Raw genomic sequence first — 17,820 nt, forward strand, 5'->3', positions numbered from 1 at the left:
AACGGCATTATCACCAACTTATCAAGACTGAGGTGTCTCTTTATCAACATCGCCATGGACCTCAATCTCCCCTAATGGAAGCTGTAGATTCAAGGCTTGAACCCCGAGGTCCTCGACAGCAATGACCTCTCCCTTTTTGAGCCTCAAGAAAGCATGCAAAGCTTTGGCATTTGCTCAAGATTTGTGGCTTCAACAACTGAACTCTTCTGCAGTTCCATCAGTATCCTCATTCCTCAATCGCTCTCCTTTCCACCCATCGCACAGATCATTCACAAATATAAAGCCTGTCATCTTTTCTTCAGATAGTGCAGCACCAGGACCTTCTTATTGGATTTCTATGAATGCAATCTTTGTTGACGAAGCAGCTTCCTCGTCAAATAAAGTGAGTCTTGCAAGTACTTTTAGCAGCTTCAAGAATTTCATCATTAAATCCTACGGGATAAAAGGGTGTGTATCTTTCTACAGAATTTGATGAGAAAGAGTTTAGATGAAACTGTAAAGGATGTTTTAGGATTCAAAGACAATGTAGTATCATCATTAAATCCTAAGTGCCAAAAGGATAACAATGTTGCTGCACCTAAACTTGAAGGATCAAATGTACTTTAACCTCAAAATTCCTACTTATTGCAACCTCTCTTATGTAACTCTGTTACTCATTGCACTAGCAAACACCATGAAAGAAGAAACCCACCATATCTATTAACAGAAAACACAATTTACACAAAAATTAGGTTACCCCAGTTTCTTTAGACAAAAAATAAAGTGAAAAAAAGGTACAGAGATCTAAACATTGAATTTTGTTACAGATTCTATACCACATTTTGAAATAATCCAATGATCACCAATTGAAGTACAGATGAAAGGACCAGCAAATGCAAAGCCTTTGGGAAAAAGGTATACACAAGGAGGTGCATTATAGTTGTTCAACAGAGAGGTATGTAAAGTGATCGGTGCTGTCCATCATCCATTTACCACAGGTACTGGGTAGAGAAATTCTACCTTGCTTTCTTGAGGAGACTTGATGTTCTAAACTCAGCATCATCCTTCACAAAGCTCCACCAAAGATATGTGAGTGGGATGGTAGTGGCATGCCAGAGAGCATGAGCATCCACAAATCCCTGGTAAGGCGGGAAGTCGTATATTTCCAACAAGATGGCAAGGCCTCCTCCAACAACTGCCACCCACAACTTGAGCCGGGATGGGTGGTTAGTTACACCGGCCCAGACTGCCCAAATGAGAAGTTGAGCTACACCCATGGCCACACAAACTTTCATGTTTAGATCTGCAAAATAATTTAACCATTCAAAACCACTTCCAATTGGCAAGCATAAGCTACCAAGTTAGACAACAACTGTTTCTTCATTTAATCTTGGTCCAACTTTTTAACCATCACATACTTCAACATAACATTTCCTGGCACAATTTATTTTCAGGGAAGGAGCTTGTGGTTCCTTGGTCGAGCACCAAGTAGCAAAATGTAATGGATGTCCCTTGTCAGCAAATAAATGGCCTGTAGAAGAAAATGTTGCTTTCTAAAGAATGGGGGAAGGGAGGTGTACTCATTTCGTGGAAAGTTCAGCTTGTCCAGGAACAAACAAGTTCCTTGGTCCAGCACCACCAAGTGGGCTCAGTTGCAATGTCAAATTGTAGCAAATTAATGCCCCATAGTAGTAAAGTCAAATATGTCATTTTCAAAAGTATGAACGTATTCACATGATAGGTTTCCTTAGCTCAATCAGGAATACACAGTTAAAAGCGACTTTTTATTTGGTCTAGGTGCTAACATATTGGAATTAGTGATACTCTATACCATGAGATTTAGCTTAATAGGATTCTAAGATGAATGATGGCATGACACAAAAGGTTAGACACGCAAGCAAATGAATTAAAAAAAATGGAGATAATGGTTAAGTTGTGATCAGCAAAAAATTCAAAATTGAATGCAATTTGAGTACAACAAAAACACGAGTCAAGACGAGAAAGGCACAGCACAAGAGATGGAGCAGAAAAGAACAGCAAATAAAATGTGACAGGACCCTCCTGAGTGGGACCAAGACAAGGCTTCTTTAAATCAAACAAACACAAAGGAATAAGTTTGAACTGTAATGATATCCTGCAGCTCCCCTGTACGTTTAAACAAAGGTCTACTATTGTACCTTGTAGAGCAGGAAGATTAGAAGACAAAAACAATTACCGTAATCCAGGTTGTAGAAGTTCAGATATAAGATATGTGTAGTAACAAATGCAATTATTGGAGCAGAGACCATGACCCTGGCAGCCTCATCTCTCATGCTGAAAGCTCGTAGTATTGCTAGAATAAGGGAAAACCCTAGTAATGCCACAGCAGATGAACAATCTAGTTTCTCGGTCAACTCAACATCTCTGCAATAAATTAAATTTGAAAATCACCCACCAGACAGGAGGACAAAACAGAAAACATAATAAAATATTTCTAAATAGAAAGGCACATGTAGATATGACATTGTCACATTACAACTAAAACCAATGTTTGCTGCCACGAATTAGCAGATTCAACATCTTTTTATTACAATGTAATTGATCAGGTTATATCTTCTACTCTGCTATAAAGCACCCAAAGGGCTTGTATGGTGTGGGATGACAAAACCCTCAAAACATATAAAATCCCAACTTAGCTGAAGATTATCTTCACCTTTCAAAATTAAGCGCACATTCAAATTGTCAATAGGTAAGTTAGTTTTCCATGATTTCAAGAAGACAGCTTTAGGCCCTTTCCAACGAATTCTCTAACTAGTAATAATATTGCTCACCGACTGTGGAAAACAGCACTCCAGAACCATGAGTTCATCGATAGGATTCCATAGATGTGCCACAAGCCAGTATATTCATAGTATGTCTTCTTACTTGGTGTCAGTTGCAACTTATAGTATATTAGGATGAAAAAGGATACCCAACCATGAAACTGAATGGCAAGATTGAGTGCAGAGAGAGCAACAGAAACAGGTTCCTGGGAACACAAAAAAAGTATCAATTTAAGATGGGTGATTGAAATATGCAGCAAGGATAGATCTTAAAGTTGAACTAGAAAATTACACATGGAAACCTGAAAGCCATAAGCACGGTGAAATGGCCATTTCCCATGATACTTGACAGGCTTGCCACCGAGTTTCTCTCTCTCTTCCTCTCTGACAAGCATGCAATGGTATTGGCAGTCACTACGACAGTCCCATTGTTTCCACTGCAGATACAGTGGCTCTTGTAGATACCATGGCCCACCCACTGGCTTCCCATCAGACGAGAATTTACAGTGTTGGAAGCATTTTTCCCCTACACATCCAGTTTTCTCACACTGCTCCACACAAGCCCTGGTAAATGAGTAACAGACATAATAACAACTATAGTTAATTCCAATTCTAACAAAACCAAATTGAAACAAAAATAGAAAATAGCACAAACATGCATAGGCAGACCATAGCTGGGACTGGGGAAGCTGCAGGGCCATCCAAAAATTTTAAACAGTGATTATGAACAATATGAGGATGACCGGTACCAACTACAGCCTCCAAGGATTATTTCATCTCCTGAATATTGATGCCCTCAAATTAACCAATCCTCTAAGCAAAACTCTAAGACACCCTGGTTTCCTTTCCTTGTTACTCTCCAAACATCACCGCAAACTGTCGTTCCGAAATCCATGAGAGAAGCTCAAGTTTTAAATTCCAACCACCACAAATTAACATCCTAGTTATAAAATACCTTTTCAATACGTAATTCATCAGAAGTAAGGCTTCTCATGAACACAAACAACTCAACAATCGCCGAGAAACAAGACATTCTACTCTAACACTCAACAGATATTCATCAACGAATCATCGCAACGACACAAAGAGAAGCAAACTTCCAACATGAAAAAAAAAAACCAATACAAAAAAAAAGGCTACAACTTCAATGCCTAATCCATCATTTCAGAATAAAAAAGCCAACATTTTTTACCTCTCAAATTCACATTCACAGTCAAAACTCAACAGCAACTACTACTTGTTACTGAATCCATTCAATAAAACAGCAATTAAAGTCTAATCAACTCTAAAATTACTCAATCAAGATCAAATTGAAATGAAACTGAAACAAAGACAGAAGCTTTTACTTGTAAATCGGATCAGCATCACCATCACTCGCGTAAACCCCATGCGTTAAGAAGACTAGAAGCGAAACAAAAGCCAGAATCCCATGAAACGACCAACGAGCCATCTGAGTCATTGACAAAACAATAAAAGTCAACCGAAGAGAAAAAAGAAGAGACTTGTTCAGATTTCTACAAAAACAACGGTTGCTGATTGAGGTTGAGGTTGGAGTGATGAAGGCTTGATTGATGATTGTGATAGGAGTTCCATGGGAGTGAGTGAGCACTGAGTCGTGGTGCGTTATGTGTGAGTTGAGGGCCGAGTTTTGGGCTCTGGATTAAATAGAGAGAGGAATCACTCGAGGAGCTAAGCTTTGCGACGATTTATGAGGTGACACGTGGATTGGTATTTTTGTGTTTTGTTCTTACTTTAATTGCCCTTATATTTTGAGGCTTCTTACGGGATTGGACTCGTGGAGTTTTGATACGGTGCCGTTCAGGATGGGGGTGGTTTTGTCGGTGATTAGCCATTTGAGGGTATTCATGGCCATAAAAGACATAATTCGAAATCATTAATTATTGGGTTAATTATTTTTATTAAAATAATATTATTTTATTTTACAGTATCTTGTGTGGTACTGCATTCTAAACAGAGAAAAATTAGTTAAATTTTGAATTTTTTTATTTAAAATTAATTTTATTTTATATTTTTAAATTGTTTTGAAATAAAAAAATAATTTTTTTAAAAATAAAAAAAATTATATTAATATATTTCAAAACAATAAACATTCTAAAAAGCAATCACTAATGTATTTTTAAACACAAAAAAAAAAGTGATAACTAGGCATCGATCCATTGAACTTACTAATATATTAATATGAATTGAAAATCATCTCTAGCTCTATTGTAGTATTTTCTGTGTTTTAAAATTGTTTTTCATCTCAAAAATAATCAAATTGATATCCCTTTGAATATTTTTTATAGTTTAAATATATTGATATTAAAAAATTTTAAAATATTAATTTGATAAAGCTATAATTAAAAAACACATTCAATAAAATAAACGTGAATCACATTATCAATCACACTACCATTCACGCATTTAGGATATCATTAGATTTATAATTATGAAAACTATGAGCAAATATGACTTTGTAAGCACGTGAGGCTCAAAATGCAATTGGAGACATGAGAATGAGTTCCTCGGTATTGGAGCATGTTGCTAAGCACGATGAAATTATCTGCCTCCAGTCAGAGTGGAATTTGGGACGTGCTCCTGAGCTATGAACCTTAAACAAACATGTAGTTAGGTTCAAATTTAAGAAGTTTGGACAAGTCACACAATTTTATTAATGAAAACATGTAGCATAATTTTATTTTTTAGTTTATCGTGGGTGTCCGGGCTAGCTTGCACACACCCCGACTAATTTCACGGGCCCTAAAATTAACGACCATGTAAGCCTTCAGTGGCCATCATATGAGCAATCACAGGGCTCGAACCTGAAATCACAGAGAGAGCAAACCTCTTGGTCTCAAGTTCTTACCAATGGGTCACCACCTAGATAGTTAAACATGTAGAATTTTTAATTCAATTGTTAGATGAGAATAATATTTTTATGAGTGTGCTATATTTATTGTAACTAGTGGAGGTAACTTTTACATCCAAATCTTAGTCTGAAAGTTTTTATTTCCAGAGTTCACTATAAAATATTTTAAATTTATTGGAAAAAAAAGTTGTCAGTGTTTGTTTTCATCGATGGGCTTTTATAGATGTAAATACCTTGTTGATAAAACTCTCGTTAATAATTTTTAATTTGTTGATAATAAAATTATTGATAAATTTACTAACAGTAAAAAGTTTTTAAAAAATAATTACTCATTTCATTCTGTCGATATTTTTCTAAAAAAAATTAACATATAACTGACATAAAAACCTTATACAATTTACAAATAATTAAATAATAATAATAACATTTGGTGCCCTTGCCGGATTAATTGATTTGTGCTCTAATTTCATTTCATTTTGTCATCAAAATGTTCCCAGAGCCACATTAATGGCAAGATAATGAACAAATAACAAAGAGTACGCAAGCTAATTTGTACAACAAGCACATTCCCTTTTCCTCTATTATCCCTCTGATTTTACTTGTAGCAAACCTAAAGGAAGTTACTCCTTTGTTTTGCTTTCCATTTATTGCTTGCAGAGTTGCAGGGTTTACTCTCTGTTGCAACTGTAGCTTCTTCCATCGGATACATTTTCACGTTAACTTTTGCTGTGAATTTTATTTCACTCCTCCAGTATGTTATGATTTCCCTCTCCTTGTCGTAGTCTCTGATGCAATACATTTCTCAGGTTCAATGGCTGCTCTCAATACAGATGGTTTTTTCCTATTTTCCAACTGAAAATTTGTCATGCAGATATGCACCTCTCTTATCCTTTACGACCTGGTGTGGGAATCTTGAATAACTCAGTGGGCTCAAGTAAAACCTTTTCCAAGTCAGTCCCCCAATCGGGTTGGACAACTATGGGTGGAGTGCTTTGACATAAACATGAAATTTAAATAGTTACATACTATCTTATACTATGGTGATTTGAATCGATGATTGTTTAGTTATCAAAATTCTAATATTATATTAAACAACTATCTCAATCTAGAAACTTGAATCAAGTAAAGTTTGAGCACGGAGGCTTAACGAGTAGAGGTAATTAGAGGCAGGTATGTCAATGAATACTTCAGAGAGGGAGGAAGAAATTAGTGATTAATGATTATTTTCTAATCTTCAGTGTTGAGTGGAAAAGGAAAAGTTATGAAATGTTAACCTCTAATCTTTCCTCTTCAGAGAAATGTTATTGAAAGAGCTCTTGCTCAAGTCTTGCACCGATCCTAAAACCCGACGAGGTAAGCTCTTTGTTTTCTTCTCTATGCGTATCTGTGTACTCTCCAAGCTTGTGTTGGACATGCTTTGACTCGTGATCCTTGAGAACTCGTCATGTTGTTCCACCGATAACTCTGTTGTGAGATCAGGTGTTGGAAACTAAAAAAACATCATATTTCAAGTCTGGATAGCAACATCTTGTTCTTCTGTTCAGGCCACTAGTGCACTGGATGCAGTTAGTGGACGTCTAGTCCAGGATGCTTGGACCATCTAATGAAGGACAGGACAACAATGGTGATTGCTCATAGGCTAAGCACAGTTCAGAATCCCCATCAGATTGCACTTTGTTCTGGTGGGAGGATTGCAGGACTATGGACCCAATTGGAGTTTCTCGATAAGGAGGGTCAATTCTCTTCATTAGGTAGCACCCAAAGACTGGCATTTGAGTGACTGAAACTGCTAGATTTTACCGTTAGTTGAACAGAAAACACTAGACAGACAACTAGGTTTCTTGTTAAATTTCCCTCTTGGTTCTTGCAGCAGCAGTAGTTTTGGGACCTTGAGTTTCTTCATTTTCTTCAGAAGCACTAATAATTCCATTTCGAGAGGAACTGATGGCTGGAAGTAGCAAAAGGAGATTTTCTGGCTTGAAAGTTGAAAACAAGCAAAAGCTTCAATTGATTTTAGTCACTTTTTTTATATACTTGTTTTTTTAAGACAAACTTCTAGTCACCAATCAAGCTTAACAACCACTAAACCCAAACACAAAACCCATATTAAACCTACAAGTCTTAGCCGATCGAGCATTGCAGATCGTGAAAATCCACACTTATACATCATACTAAACTAATCTTTTGTAAACAATTAAGATTCCTAAAGACATAGCATATTTTGCACAGCTCTAAATGATGCAATCATCGCAATGTCTGTTCTTATCACAAGTTCCTACTTCCTAGCCCATTTCGTGCTTCTGTTTGCATTAATCCAATTCTATGTCAATACATCACATTTCGAATGCCATGATAATGCCTAGTGTTGAGGATACTGATATTTTTGCTATGCTAGTAATGGAGCATACAGTTGAGCCTCTGGTTTATCATATTCTATATTTTTCTGTATAAAAAGATGAACAGCTCATGTTACAGTATTAAGGATTGAATTCTGGACATTATCAAGAAGAACTAGAAAAGGAAATTGCAGCACTGAGTTTGGCCAGGCATTCTGTGGGAAGACCAAGGAAGGTGTTCATGAAGACATCACTGACAGGATCAACAGTTGCGACACCTACCAGTCTGCATTTCCCTTCTTTATCCAATCTTTCACCCTGACCACTTCGTATTGTTCCTGTTGATTCCTCTGATGTTAGTCTTGTCTTTACAAGCAGCGGAGGAGCTCTATAAATAGTCCCAACGGAAAACCAGAACTTGGCCATGAATTCAAGATCAACCTACAAAACATGGAAAAGCAATTGTTAATGGTAAATGGTAGTCTTTCGCTATCAAATTAATGGACTAACAGCTTGATGATATTCTTGGGGTGTACCTTGCCAGAATCCTGGTCAATAGTCCCTTGAAAGAGTTCAGGGACTATGTCAATCTTCAAGAATGGTGGCAATGGCAATCCCAAGAACTTAGTAGTCCCACTTGTCAATGGCGGGATATACAGAGTTTTCATGTCAAATGATACTGAAACTGTATTCAAGTCACTACTGTCTTTGGCCTTGGTACATGTCCCGGTTCCTGTCCCGCCTTGAGCATTATATTCAAAGTCTGGATATCTTGAGATTCCAAGCTTGCAACCTCCTAGAGTTTTGAAGTTGACAGTGTAAACATCAGGTTTTGGCAGGGTGGTGGAGGAAATGGATTCTGGTTGGTCTGGACCGTAAGAAGAGAAGGCAATGGCTTTGATTCTGTGACTTGGTTTCCTTGTGGAGAACTTGAATAGAACTGGAGGGCTTGGGGTGTTTATCTTACAACCCATTTACTGGAAAGTTTGCTTTAGAGATGTATGAACTGAGAAGGAGGAGGTAGAGACTAGGAATTATGGTTTGGCACCTGAGCAATGGTAAGGTAATACATGTGGAGTAACCAAAAGCACACAAGAGTTTCCATGGTTTCATGAAATACCAAAATATGTGGTTGTTTGTGTTCCGAAGTTCGGACCTTATCTTCTGGCTTTGGCCTGCTAGGGTAAGAAGAAAAGGAACCTTGTGGCTCTAAAAAAAAGTTGCATTTTTTTCATATGTGGAAATCAAAATGTTCGGCTAAGCATTCCTTTTAGCCTTGTAGATTCATTCATGTTTCACATCTATCCCTATAGTTTAAAATTTCTCAATATTACCCTTCTAATTTCCAGAAGGTTACCTCTAACTATTAATGTGTGTTTGGGTTTGTAGTATCATTTGCAGTTGCGGTTTGAAAATAAATTTAAAAAAAACTACAGATTTTTTTTTAACTAAGTTTTTAAAAGATAGTTTTCAATGTGACTTGTATAAAATTTATGGTATGTAATATGTGTTAATTAATCAAATATTTTTAATATTATAATTAAGATAAAATGCAGTTTCAACCATACCTCATCACCTTACTAAACCAAAAATAGCCTACTCTTTAATCTTAATTTTGTGTTTCTTTAGGTTTAAGTGTTTTTTTTATAGATATTATAACATAGAAGTGCATCTCAAATGAAAAAATAGCATAAATGCAAGGATAATAATAATAATAATAATAATAATAATAATAATAATAATAAATACTAAAAGATGTGGGTTATTCACTGCACAAACATGTATTGTTCATTTTCTCATATTTTATGATGAACTCGTTATTTAAAAAAATCAATTTATTTCTCAAATTTTTGTCCACTAAAATGGTTGAATTCTGGTGGTAGAAAGAAGAAATGACTTTGACACTAATTTCGTCCACTAAAATGGTTAACCTTAGTTTTAACGTGTTTCATTTGGTGAGAGGAGTTCTATTTAGATTTTTTTTCACCTTGAAATTGTCTTAAAAACCAGATCTAAGCTCAGGAAGCTTTTGATTTCGGGTTAATTTTGGATTTTTATGTGGTTTTTTTAAGGTCATTTATAAGTTTGGCAAGGTGTTTAGACTCTTTTTTTAGGTGTTTTTAGATTAAAAAAATGGATTGAAAATAGATTTTTAGATCAAAACAATATAGACCATGTTTTTTCAGTCACTATGGTGGCCGGAATCTAGAGGAAATCAGATAATGTGTCGTCTAGAAATTTTTTTCAAATAATATTAGGTCAAACGACAAGTCATCCACCCTAAAGGTCATTTTAATAGAGTTTAATAGTGACTGACCTCTTTTTTTATTTTTATTTTTTATATATAATTTTGCCCTTTTTAAACAAATCATACTTTTTTTATATGTGCTTTTTAATAATTTTATAATTTATATTTAAATTAATATTCATTCTCTTTGGTTTCTTATTTTTTGTATTTAGCCTTTTTTAAAAATAATAATTGTTTTTTAATTATTTTGTATGTGTTTAATTTTTGAAGAGATTATTTTAATTCATCTATTATTTTTATATATAATTGAAATTTATTTTTAAAAATAAAAAATTTATTTTTGGATAGTATTTCTAATAAGTGCAACCTTGCAAAATATTTTTTTTTCTTTTGATTTTATTCAATTAATTTTATATGTGTGTCTATTTCTATCATCATTTGATTAAAAAAATAATATTAATAAACAGAGTTATTGAACATAATCGGGTATATGACTTGTGTTGCGATATTAAATATCTTAATCTATATTTGCCTCTTGACTTTTCCAGATATATATTTGGTTATCGTTAATGACTTGTTTTTCATATATTGACATAGATGATTCTAGATTTGTTTAATTACATGTGTGCATAATTTTTTTTATTTAAACTTAATATTTTTTATGTAAAAAAACATGTTGAAAAAGTTTTCATATTTAATTTTTTTTGTTGAAATATTTTTTTGACCTAAGACGAAGCGCTATTTAAATAACAAGTAGGAGTAGTATTAATAATAATAATAATAATATATAAAAAGGAGCTTTTGGAAAACTATAATTGTAACATTGGGGAATTTTTAAAATATGTGGGTAAAAGTGAAACATTGATGATGTATAAGGGTAAAATGTAGTTAATCCAAATTATTATTTTACCTCAAGTTTCTTATATTGTTATTAAAATTTAATCTACTGGATCAATCAAGTAACGTCAATGTAATTCCTAACTTGGGTTACTTTAAAAAACACATAAAATAAAAATTAATTTAATCAATTTAATAGATTAATTCATAACTTGTGATCCGATTCCTGAACCGGCTCATGGACTCCTAGATCGGTCAGATGTGATAACTTCAGTGTCCTAACAAGGGTGACATGTATTTTACATATGACTGATGTCACCTTAGAATAATGACAGGAGGGGAATGCAGCCAATCAACATTTCTAAAATTTGCATGCTGGTGGGTGACCACATGGGTTTTTGGCATTTAGCTATTGGTTGAACATGAAGTCATTATTGGAAGCTTTGTTAGCTATCAACTCTTGAAAGGTCAATTTCCTACCCTCTGTGTCACTTGCAAAAGTACCCTCTTTCCTATCCCCTGAGCTCTTACAAATTGGGTCCTGAACAGTGGGAATCCTGAGGACAGACATCAAACTTGAAATATTGTTTTTTTGTCTCTTAAAATGGGGATAGCAGAACAATGATACATGATTGTGCTGGAAGACCTGCTTCTTCACTCCATCGGACATGTAATAATGCCATCTCTTTAGTTCATAGCCCGGGATAGGTGGCATCAAGAGGTATTTATTGCCTGCTCTCCACTTTGGAAGTGGTCCTTGTCAGGCTACTTGAGGGTTGTAATGTTTTGTTGCCACCATGACAGAGCAAAAGGAAATGGAAACCTGCCAATCATAGAATACAAGTCTCTATTCTGTTCACTGTTGAACCTCACCACTGGCCGTTTCCACAAAATTTGGAGTACAAGCGAAGCTAAGAATCTGGCCACCCGCTGTTGCATGATTACAGAGGAAATGTTGATGCATTGTGTTTCTAATTTATTCATTTTGATTGATGATAACACAGAACTTTGTAAATTGAAGGGGAGTTATAGTTGATGACAGACCATGAAGAATCAAAATCAGAAGCTGAGGAAATGAAGATCAGTAAGTAGCTGCAGTCGGTATCCTGATCAAGACATCATTATTATATGATTTCCAGATGCTTACATTCAAAAGACACTCAGAAAATATAATATGAAACCTGGAAAACCTCATGGTATGAAAATCCAACTTTTATACACACGGGCAAGGACCATCAATCAGAACATTTTACTCACTATGTAGTGAACAAACTGAAGATTAACTCATCAGAAAGACATCACTCATCGTTCACGAAATCTAGGCTAAAACCGTCTCTAAGCACACAGGGACAATATGATAATTATTATTTTACACACATGAGCTATTAGACTATCATGTGAGCACAACACTTTCTGCATCTCCAATCCCATTCATTTCCAATTCCTCTCTTTCAACAGACAAGAGAGGACCTTAGGGACGGAGCAGTTGGAAGATGGGTGCAGGATGCCCAGCGGATGACTGATTCAGTCACCATGAGATCAAGTTGCTCGCACTCACCGAGACCAATAGTCCGGTTCCTCTTACCGTGTATTCCCAATGCCCTGGACCCAATTTCTGCTCCTGCTCTCTTAACTTCAACTGTTCTGTTTTCCATTTCTCTAGCTTCACATCTACAGCATAGAGAAGGCTCAGGCAACAGAAGCATCTTCCCCAAGCTTATCTCTGAAAGTTGATTACCTCCACAAACTGAATCTATCCGAGAAATGTTACTAGATAATTCTAATGTGGAACTCCCTAGCTCAATTACAGGACCAGCACTGGAGAACGCAAAGCTCGGCATTGAGGATACAGGGGGCATGAATTCCAAGGCATTTGAATCATCACCATTGTTAAAAGAAAATCCTCCATGTGCAAATATAGGTGTTGATGGCTCCGCTAGGAAAGAAGAGAATGACGATCTGCATTTAAAAGTAGAAGACTGAACATCATGAAAGATGGGTGATCCAGTGCCAAAACTGACATCCTGATCCCTGGCCATCAATGTGGAGAATGAGCCACCACCTAAACCCCATTCTGGACAACTTTGCTTTTCACGTTGACTAGGTTCTTCAGGATATGGTCCATCATACTTCATCCAGGAATTATCTACAGAAAGAAAGACTTAAAGACTAAATACTTGAAGAAAGCATCACATAAAAAAAAAGAAAAAAGGAGAGCAGTCTTTTGTAGCAGGAAAGATCAGACACAACCATGCTGATCAGCTAATGAGAAAGTGAAAGGGGGCGTTTCTTGACCATATGGCCCCTACCAATAACAGTCAACTGGACAGCTTATATGTTGTGATTCATATTAAGCCAGCTAAAGCAAAACCCATCCACATTCATATGATGACTTGTAATTTTTCTAAAACAACTCAAAATATAAACAGTGGAATGACATAGTTCATAAACAGCAAAAATTATCCATCAGAGGAGAAAACGAGAAAGGACATACATTCAAAAATTCATAGGACCATCTAACAAATGATCTGTAGAATACAGAATACACTCGGTTGTAAATGACCTGTCAGCTTAAAAGAATTAGGGAGTGGAGCCTGCCTTGGTTTTCGAAATCTCAGCCAAATTCCATTCTCTTGTGATCAAGATTTCTATACATAATTAAGTAGTATGTACAATGAATAAGACTTTAGATTCTTCTAACTGGAAGTGATAGTTTTCAAGAAATTCATGTAGTTCTAGAAACGAACAAATAATTTATAACCATCTACAGGAATCATCTACAATCCCAACACCTAATCAGATCATAGAACAGGTTGATTGTATGAAACTATAAAAGAAACTTAAGGAACACATATCCACAAAGTAAAATTTGAAACTGAACCCACCTAAAACATGCTGAGCAGTAAACCTTTGTGAGGGATCTGTGCAAAGCATACCCCTGACCAACTCCTTCGCAGATTGAGTTATGTGATCCCAAGGATTTGAAGGAAACCTCAAATCAGCTGCCCTCACAGCATCAAATATCCTTGACTTGGTCTTACCCCAAAATGGTGGCATCCCACTAAGAAGAATATAGAGAATCACCCCTGCACTCCAAACATCAGCAGCCTGGTTATAGCCTCCTGCCAATACCTCAGGAGCTATATAAAATGGGCTCCCGACAGTCCCACGCAAACTCTGACCTGTTTGAGCAGATCCAAATATTTATTATTCTGTTAGAAAACTCAAGCTTTCCAAGAGAAAATAGCCAATATGACAAATTAAATGGTGAACAAAAGAAAAAATATATGAAATGAGAAAATATACCAGGCTTGACATAGGTTGCAAGGCCAAAATCTGCCAATTTTATCGGTGATGATGAGGATTTTGAAGCTAAAAGGATATTCTCTGGCTTCAAATCCCTGTGAACCACTCCATTTTCATGACAATATTGAACCACTTGCATAAGATGCTTGAAGAGATCCCTAGCCTCAGCCTCAGAGAAACGGCCATGTTTTTCTAACTGTTGAAAAAGCTCCCCTCCAGCACAAAGTTCCATTACCAAGTGAACATAATTTTCATCCTCATAAACTGCCTTGAGATCCACAACATTATCATGTCCTGATAACCTGGTCATTATTTCAATCTCCAGCTTGACACTCCTTGCATCATCAGATGTCACCAGCCTATCCTTAGAAATCGATTTGCATGCCAGTACCTCTCCAGTCAACTTATCAGTGCACACTCTAATAACACCAAACTGACCCCAACCTAATTGTTCTCCAAGAACATACCTATCTTTCAGATTAGAGGTCTGGTCTGTGTCCAAAATGCTTTCAATCAAGCTTGAAACTCTATAACAATTGCAGGGTTGCTTCAAGGGTTCATGGCTGCTGTTGCTCTTTCCAACAGCCATACCAAGTTCTATCTCCCCCACCTGCCCCCAAAATACCAGTCAGAATCCCAGCATACAATTCAATTAACTTCAAAACCACCAAACCCCCTTTTCTTCGCAAGAGCTGTTTAAGTCAAAAGCCTTGATGTTTTTCTCTCAAGTTACAAAAACCAGAATATAGGTCAAAATCCTAACAGAACCCTTCTTATGACCGCTTCTTGAAAGGTGATAGTGACCCTTACCGTGACTGATACGATGGTATATGGTCTTAACATTACTAGAAATCCAAAACAAAATCCTTAATAAAGGCAAAACCTTGACATCTCACCTAGTAACTTCTTCCAATCTCACCTTGATCAACTAGATCTGGAACAACATAAAAAATAATAAAATTCAGATCCCAAGATATCAACTTTTTCCACAATACATTAAAGAAAAAAAAAACCCCACTCAAGTAAACCCTCTCATTTATCACACATTCCATTCAAACACTAAAAAAGTACCAATCTTTAGTGCAGTATGCTAAAACCCTAGAGTAACCCATCAGCTAAACCCCCAAAAAACACAAACAAGATCAAAATTTAAAACCAGCCCATTGTTTTATACCTGAAAGAAAGACACCCCAAAATCAGATCCTAAAAAAATCCCATAACCAACTACACATACTCGTGTTAAAACATATAAAGAGGGTTTGGTCTCGTGGTTAGAGAGAGATTGAGACAGTTGGAGCAGGGGGGGTTTCGAGCTCTTCAAGACAAGATAGAGCGCCTCTTTCTCTCTGTCTCTATCTCTATCTGCTGTTCGCTTTTATTTAGATCACCTTTATTTAAAAAAAAAACATATTTTTATAAAAAACAAAAATTTTATTTTTATTTAAAAAAATTTAAAAAAATTATTTTGATTTTATAGTATAAAAGATGAATTTTAAAAAATATTTTAGAAGGTAATTTGCAAGTCAAACAAATTCTTAAGAGTAATTTGTTATCATAGTAGTGATTTATTTTTAAAATATTTTAAAAACAATATATTAAAACAATATTTTTTTTAATTTTTTAAAATTTATATTTTATATCACTGTAATAAAATAATTAAAAAAAAAAACTTTTTTAAAAACTGTTTTTGAATCACAAACTTATATTTTCTCTAATGGATTCCTCGGACTTGAAGACTTTGTCAAACCATAACATAGTTAGTAGGTTGTTAGGTAAGATTACATTTTTTTTTCTCAACGAAACAATTCAATAAATTACGCGGCTTAGTTAGAAAGCAACTGTGTCTTATTACACGTCAGATATTTTTATTTTTTTATAAAAAAATTATATATAAAAATATTTAATTTTAAAAGATAAGAGATTTACTTAATTATATTTACTAAATTTTTTTATTAAAATAATTTTTTTACTTAAGTAAATGACAATAAAAATAAAAATATAAATTAAATTGATAAAATAAAATAAAATAAAAAAACAAAATTATGCAGTGTTATATATATTAGAAATATTATCTAAAAATAAATTTCATCAATACAAAAGATAAAAAAATTATAAATAAAAAAAAAACTCTTCAAATTTAAAAGCATAACTAAAAAAATAATTATCATTTAAAAGAAGATCTCCGGACAAGATGAAAGAGAAAAATGGTACTAATTTAAATATAAATTAAATAATTTAGAGAAAAAGACCATAAAATAATAATCATTAATTTAAAAAAAATACAAAAAAAAAGAAGCAAACATCAGGCGTTGTTGGGCCTAACAAGCCCACACGGTTAGGCTCTTAATTTTTTTTGTTCGCAACATGTCGTCTGCTCCAAATTATTTTGAAAAAAACAAAATCAAACGACACGTTTCCAAATTTCAGCCACTGTAGTAGTTGAAAAATCAGGATTTAAGTTTTTTTACCCCAAAACCTATTTTTCAATCTATTTTTTACTCAAAACACTATAGGAGTCGTGATAAACTTATTTATGGCCTTAAAATCCAAAAAATTAAAATCAACTTGAGTTCAAATCTGTTTTCTCACGAATTTTAAATGGGGGAAAACACTTAATATGAACTCTCCTTCTCAGATGAAACAATTTGATATAAATATTGTTTATTTTAGTGGCCTAAATTAGTGTTAACAACACTTTTCTTTCTCTATCACCGGAATTTGGCAACCTCTTTCAACTATGTACTAAAAAATAAAATAAAAAATTTTGTACCAAAATTAAATTAGAAAAATATTGAGATACTGAAATTACTAAATTTGCGTAAATTTTAAAGTTTAAGAACGAAATGTATCTTTTGCGAAGTTTATAACACTCATGTTTGATGTCTTTTCATTTCGGTTATTTTTTTAAAATCTTATATTTTTATAAGAATTTAAAATTAATTAGTTCTCATTTAGAACTAAATCGCTAGAAAAAAAATTTAAAATTAAATTTAAAAAAACATAAAATTTTACACAACCCATCACAATAATATATGAAAAAATAAACAGTAGAACCTTGCATAATAGAAATTCTACAGTAATACTTAATTCTACAGTAATACTTAATTCTTGATAGTATCGATCTTGAATAACCTCTTCATCTCGAGCAACTCAATTCATATTTTCTTTTGGTGATGGATTAAGTATTCATACTTTCTTTTGACTCCACGGTGATTTTATAAAATAGGATTCCTAAATATTCTCGATGGGCAATGGCATGAATTGTTAAGGATTTGATAAGTTCGAAATTAATTTCTTCATACGAATCAATTTAAATCTCAATAAAATTTCTTAATGTAGTAGATTAATTAATAATTATGATAATAATTAATGAAAATAATTAATTGTTGTCAATTTAAATCTTCTTGTAAGTTAATTAATAACTATGATAATTATCATTAGAAA

The 17,820-nt window shown here is 34.3% G+C and overlaps 3 protein-coding genes across 5 annotated transcripts; all 3 read right to left on the reverse strand.

Moving 5' to 3' along the window:
• Positions 1–674: 674 nt before the first annotated feature.
• On the reverse strand, positions 675–4,513 carry LOC133678615 (uncharacterized). Of its 2 annotated transcripts, XM_062100991.1 has the most exons (5): positions 4,127–4,513; positions 3,083–3,344; positions 2,790–2,986; positions 2,195–2,382; positions 675–1,282 (listed from the first exon to the last, which is right to left on the reverse strand). In XM_062100991.1, exons 1-5 carry the CDS (start codon positions 4,237–4,239, stop codon positions 996–998), a joined length of 1,047 nt encoding a protein of 348 aa, XP_061956975.1. In that variant the 5' UTR covers positions 4,240–4,513; the 3' UTR covers positions 675–995. The 2 variants fall into 2 exon arrangements, with proteins under 2 accessions (XP_061956975.1, XP_061956976.1); XM_062100992.1 differs by lacking the exon at positions 4,127–4,513 and having other exon boundaries at positions 3,073–3,343.
• Positions 4,514–8,071: 3,558 nt separating this feature from the next.
• On the reverse strand, positions 8,072–9,130 carry LOC133678199 (uncharacterized). The gene is made up of 2 exons (XM_062100436.1): positions 8,522–9,130; positions 8,072–8,426 (listed from the first exon to the last, which is right to left on the reverse strand). Exons 1-2 carry the CDS (start codon positions 8,957–8,959, stop codon positions 8,151–8,153), a joined length of 714 nt encoding a protein of 237 aa, XP_061956420.1. The 5' UTR covers positions 8,960–9,130; the 3' UTR covers positions 8,072–8,150.
• Positions 9,131–12,240: 3,110 nt separating this feature from the next.
• Positions 12,241–15,742, reverse strand: LOC133678601 (calcium-dependent protein kinase 26-like). Of its 2 annotated transcripts, XM_062100977.1 has the most exons (5): positions 15,551–15,742; positions 15,273–15,310; positions 14,377–14,986; positions 13,956–14,252; positions 12,241–13,216 (listed from the first exon to the last, which is right to left on the reverse strand). In XM_062100977.1, exons 3-5 carry the CDS (start codon positions 14,963–14,965, stop codon positions 12,522–12,524), a joined length of 1,581 nt encoding a protein of 526 aa, XP_061956961.1. In that variant the 5' UTR covers positions 14,966–14,986; positions 15,273–15,310; positions 15,551–15,742; the 3' UTR covers positions 12,241–12,521. The 2 variants fall into 2 exon arrangements, with proteins under 2 accessions (XP_061956961.1, XP_061956960.1); XM_062100976.1 differs by having other exon boundaries at positions 14,377–15,310.
• Positions 15,743–17,820: the final 2,078 nt, after the last annotated feature.

This window comes from Populus nigra, chromosome 18 (genome assembly GCF_951802175.1).
Source record: "Populus nigra chromosome 18, ddPopNigr1.1, whole genome shotgun sequence".
Classification (NCBI taxonomy): domain Eukaryota; kingdom Viridiplantae; phylum Streptophyta; class Magnoliopsida; order Malpighiales; family Salicaceae; genus Populus; species Populus nigra.

Excerpts from the sequence above, each read along its gene's own strand:
- LOC133678601 (XM_062100977.1), bottom strand. The coding sequence starts at position 14,965 with ATGGCTGTTGGAAAGAGCAACAGCAGCCATGAACCCTTGAAGCAACCC. Across the intron at positions 14,253-14,376 it reads TGCAACCTATGTCAAGCCTG|GTCAGAGTTTGCGTGGGACT; the intron begins GTATATTTTCTC and ends CTGCTCAAACAG. Across the intron at positions 13,217-13,955 it reads TACTGCTCAGCATGTTTTAG|ATAATTCCTGGATGAAGTAT; the intron begins GTGGGTTCAGTT and ends TTCTTTCTGTAG.
- LOC133678615 (XM_062100991.1), bottom strand. The coding sequence starts at position 4,239 with ATGACTCAGATGGCTCGTTGGTCGTTTCATGGGATTCTGGCTTTTGTT. Across the intron at positions 3,345-4,126 it reads GATGCTGATCCGATTTACAA|GGCTTGTGTGGAGCAGTGTG; the intron begins GTAAAAGCTTCT and ends CTCATTTACCAG. Across the intron at positions 1,283-2,194 it reads CTTCTACAACCTGGATTACG|ATCTAAACATGAAAGTTTGT; the intron begins GTAATTGTTTTT and ends ATTATTTTGCAG.
- LOC133678199 (XM_062100436.1), bottom strand. The coding sequence starts at position 8,959 with ATGGGTTGTAAGATAAACACCCCAAGCCCTCCAGTTCTATTCAAGTTC. Across the intron at positions 8,427-8,521 it reads TTGACCAGGATTCTGGCAAG|GTTGATCTTGAATTCATGGC; the intron begins GTACACCCCAAG and ends CATGTTTTGTAG.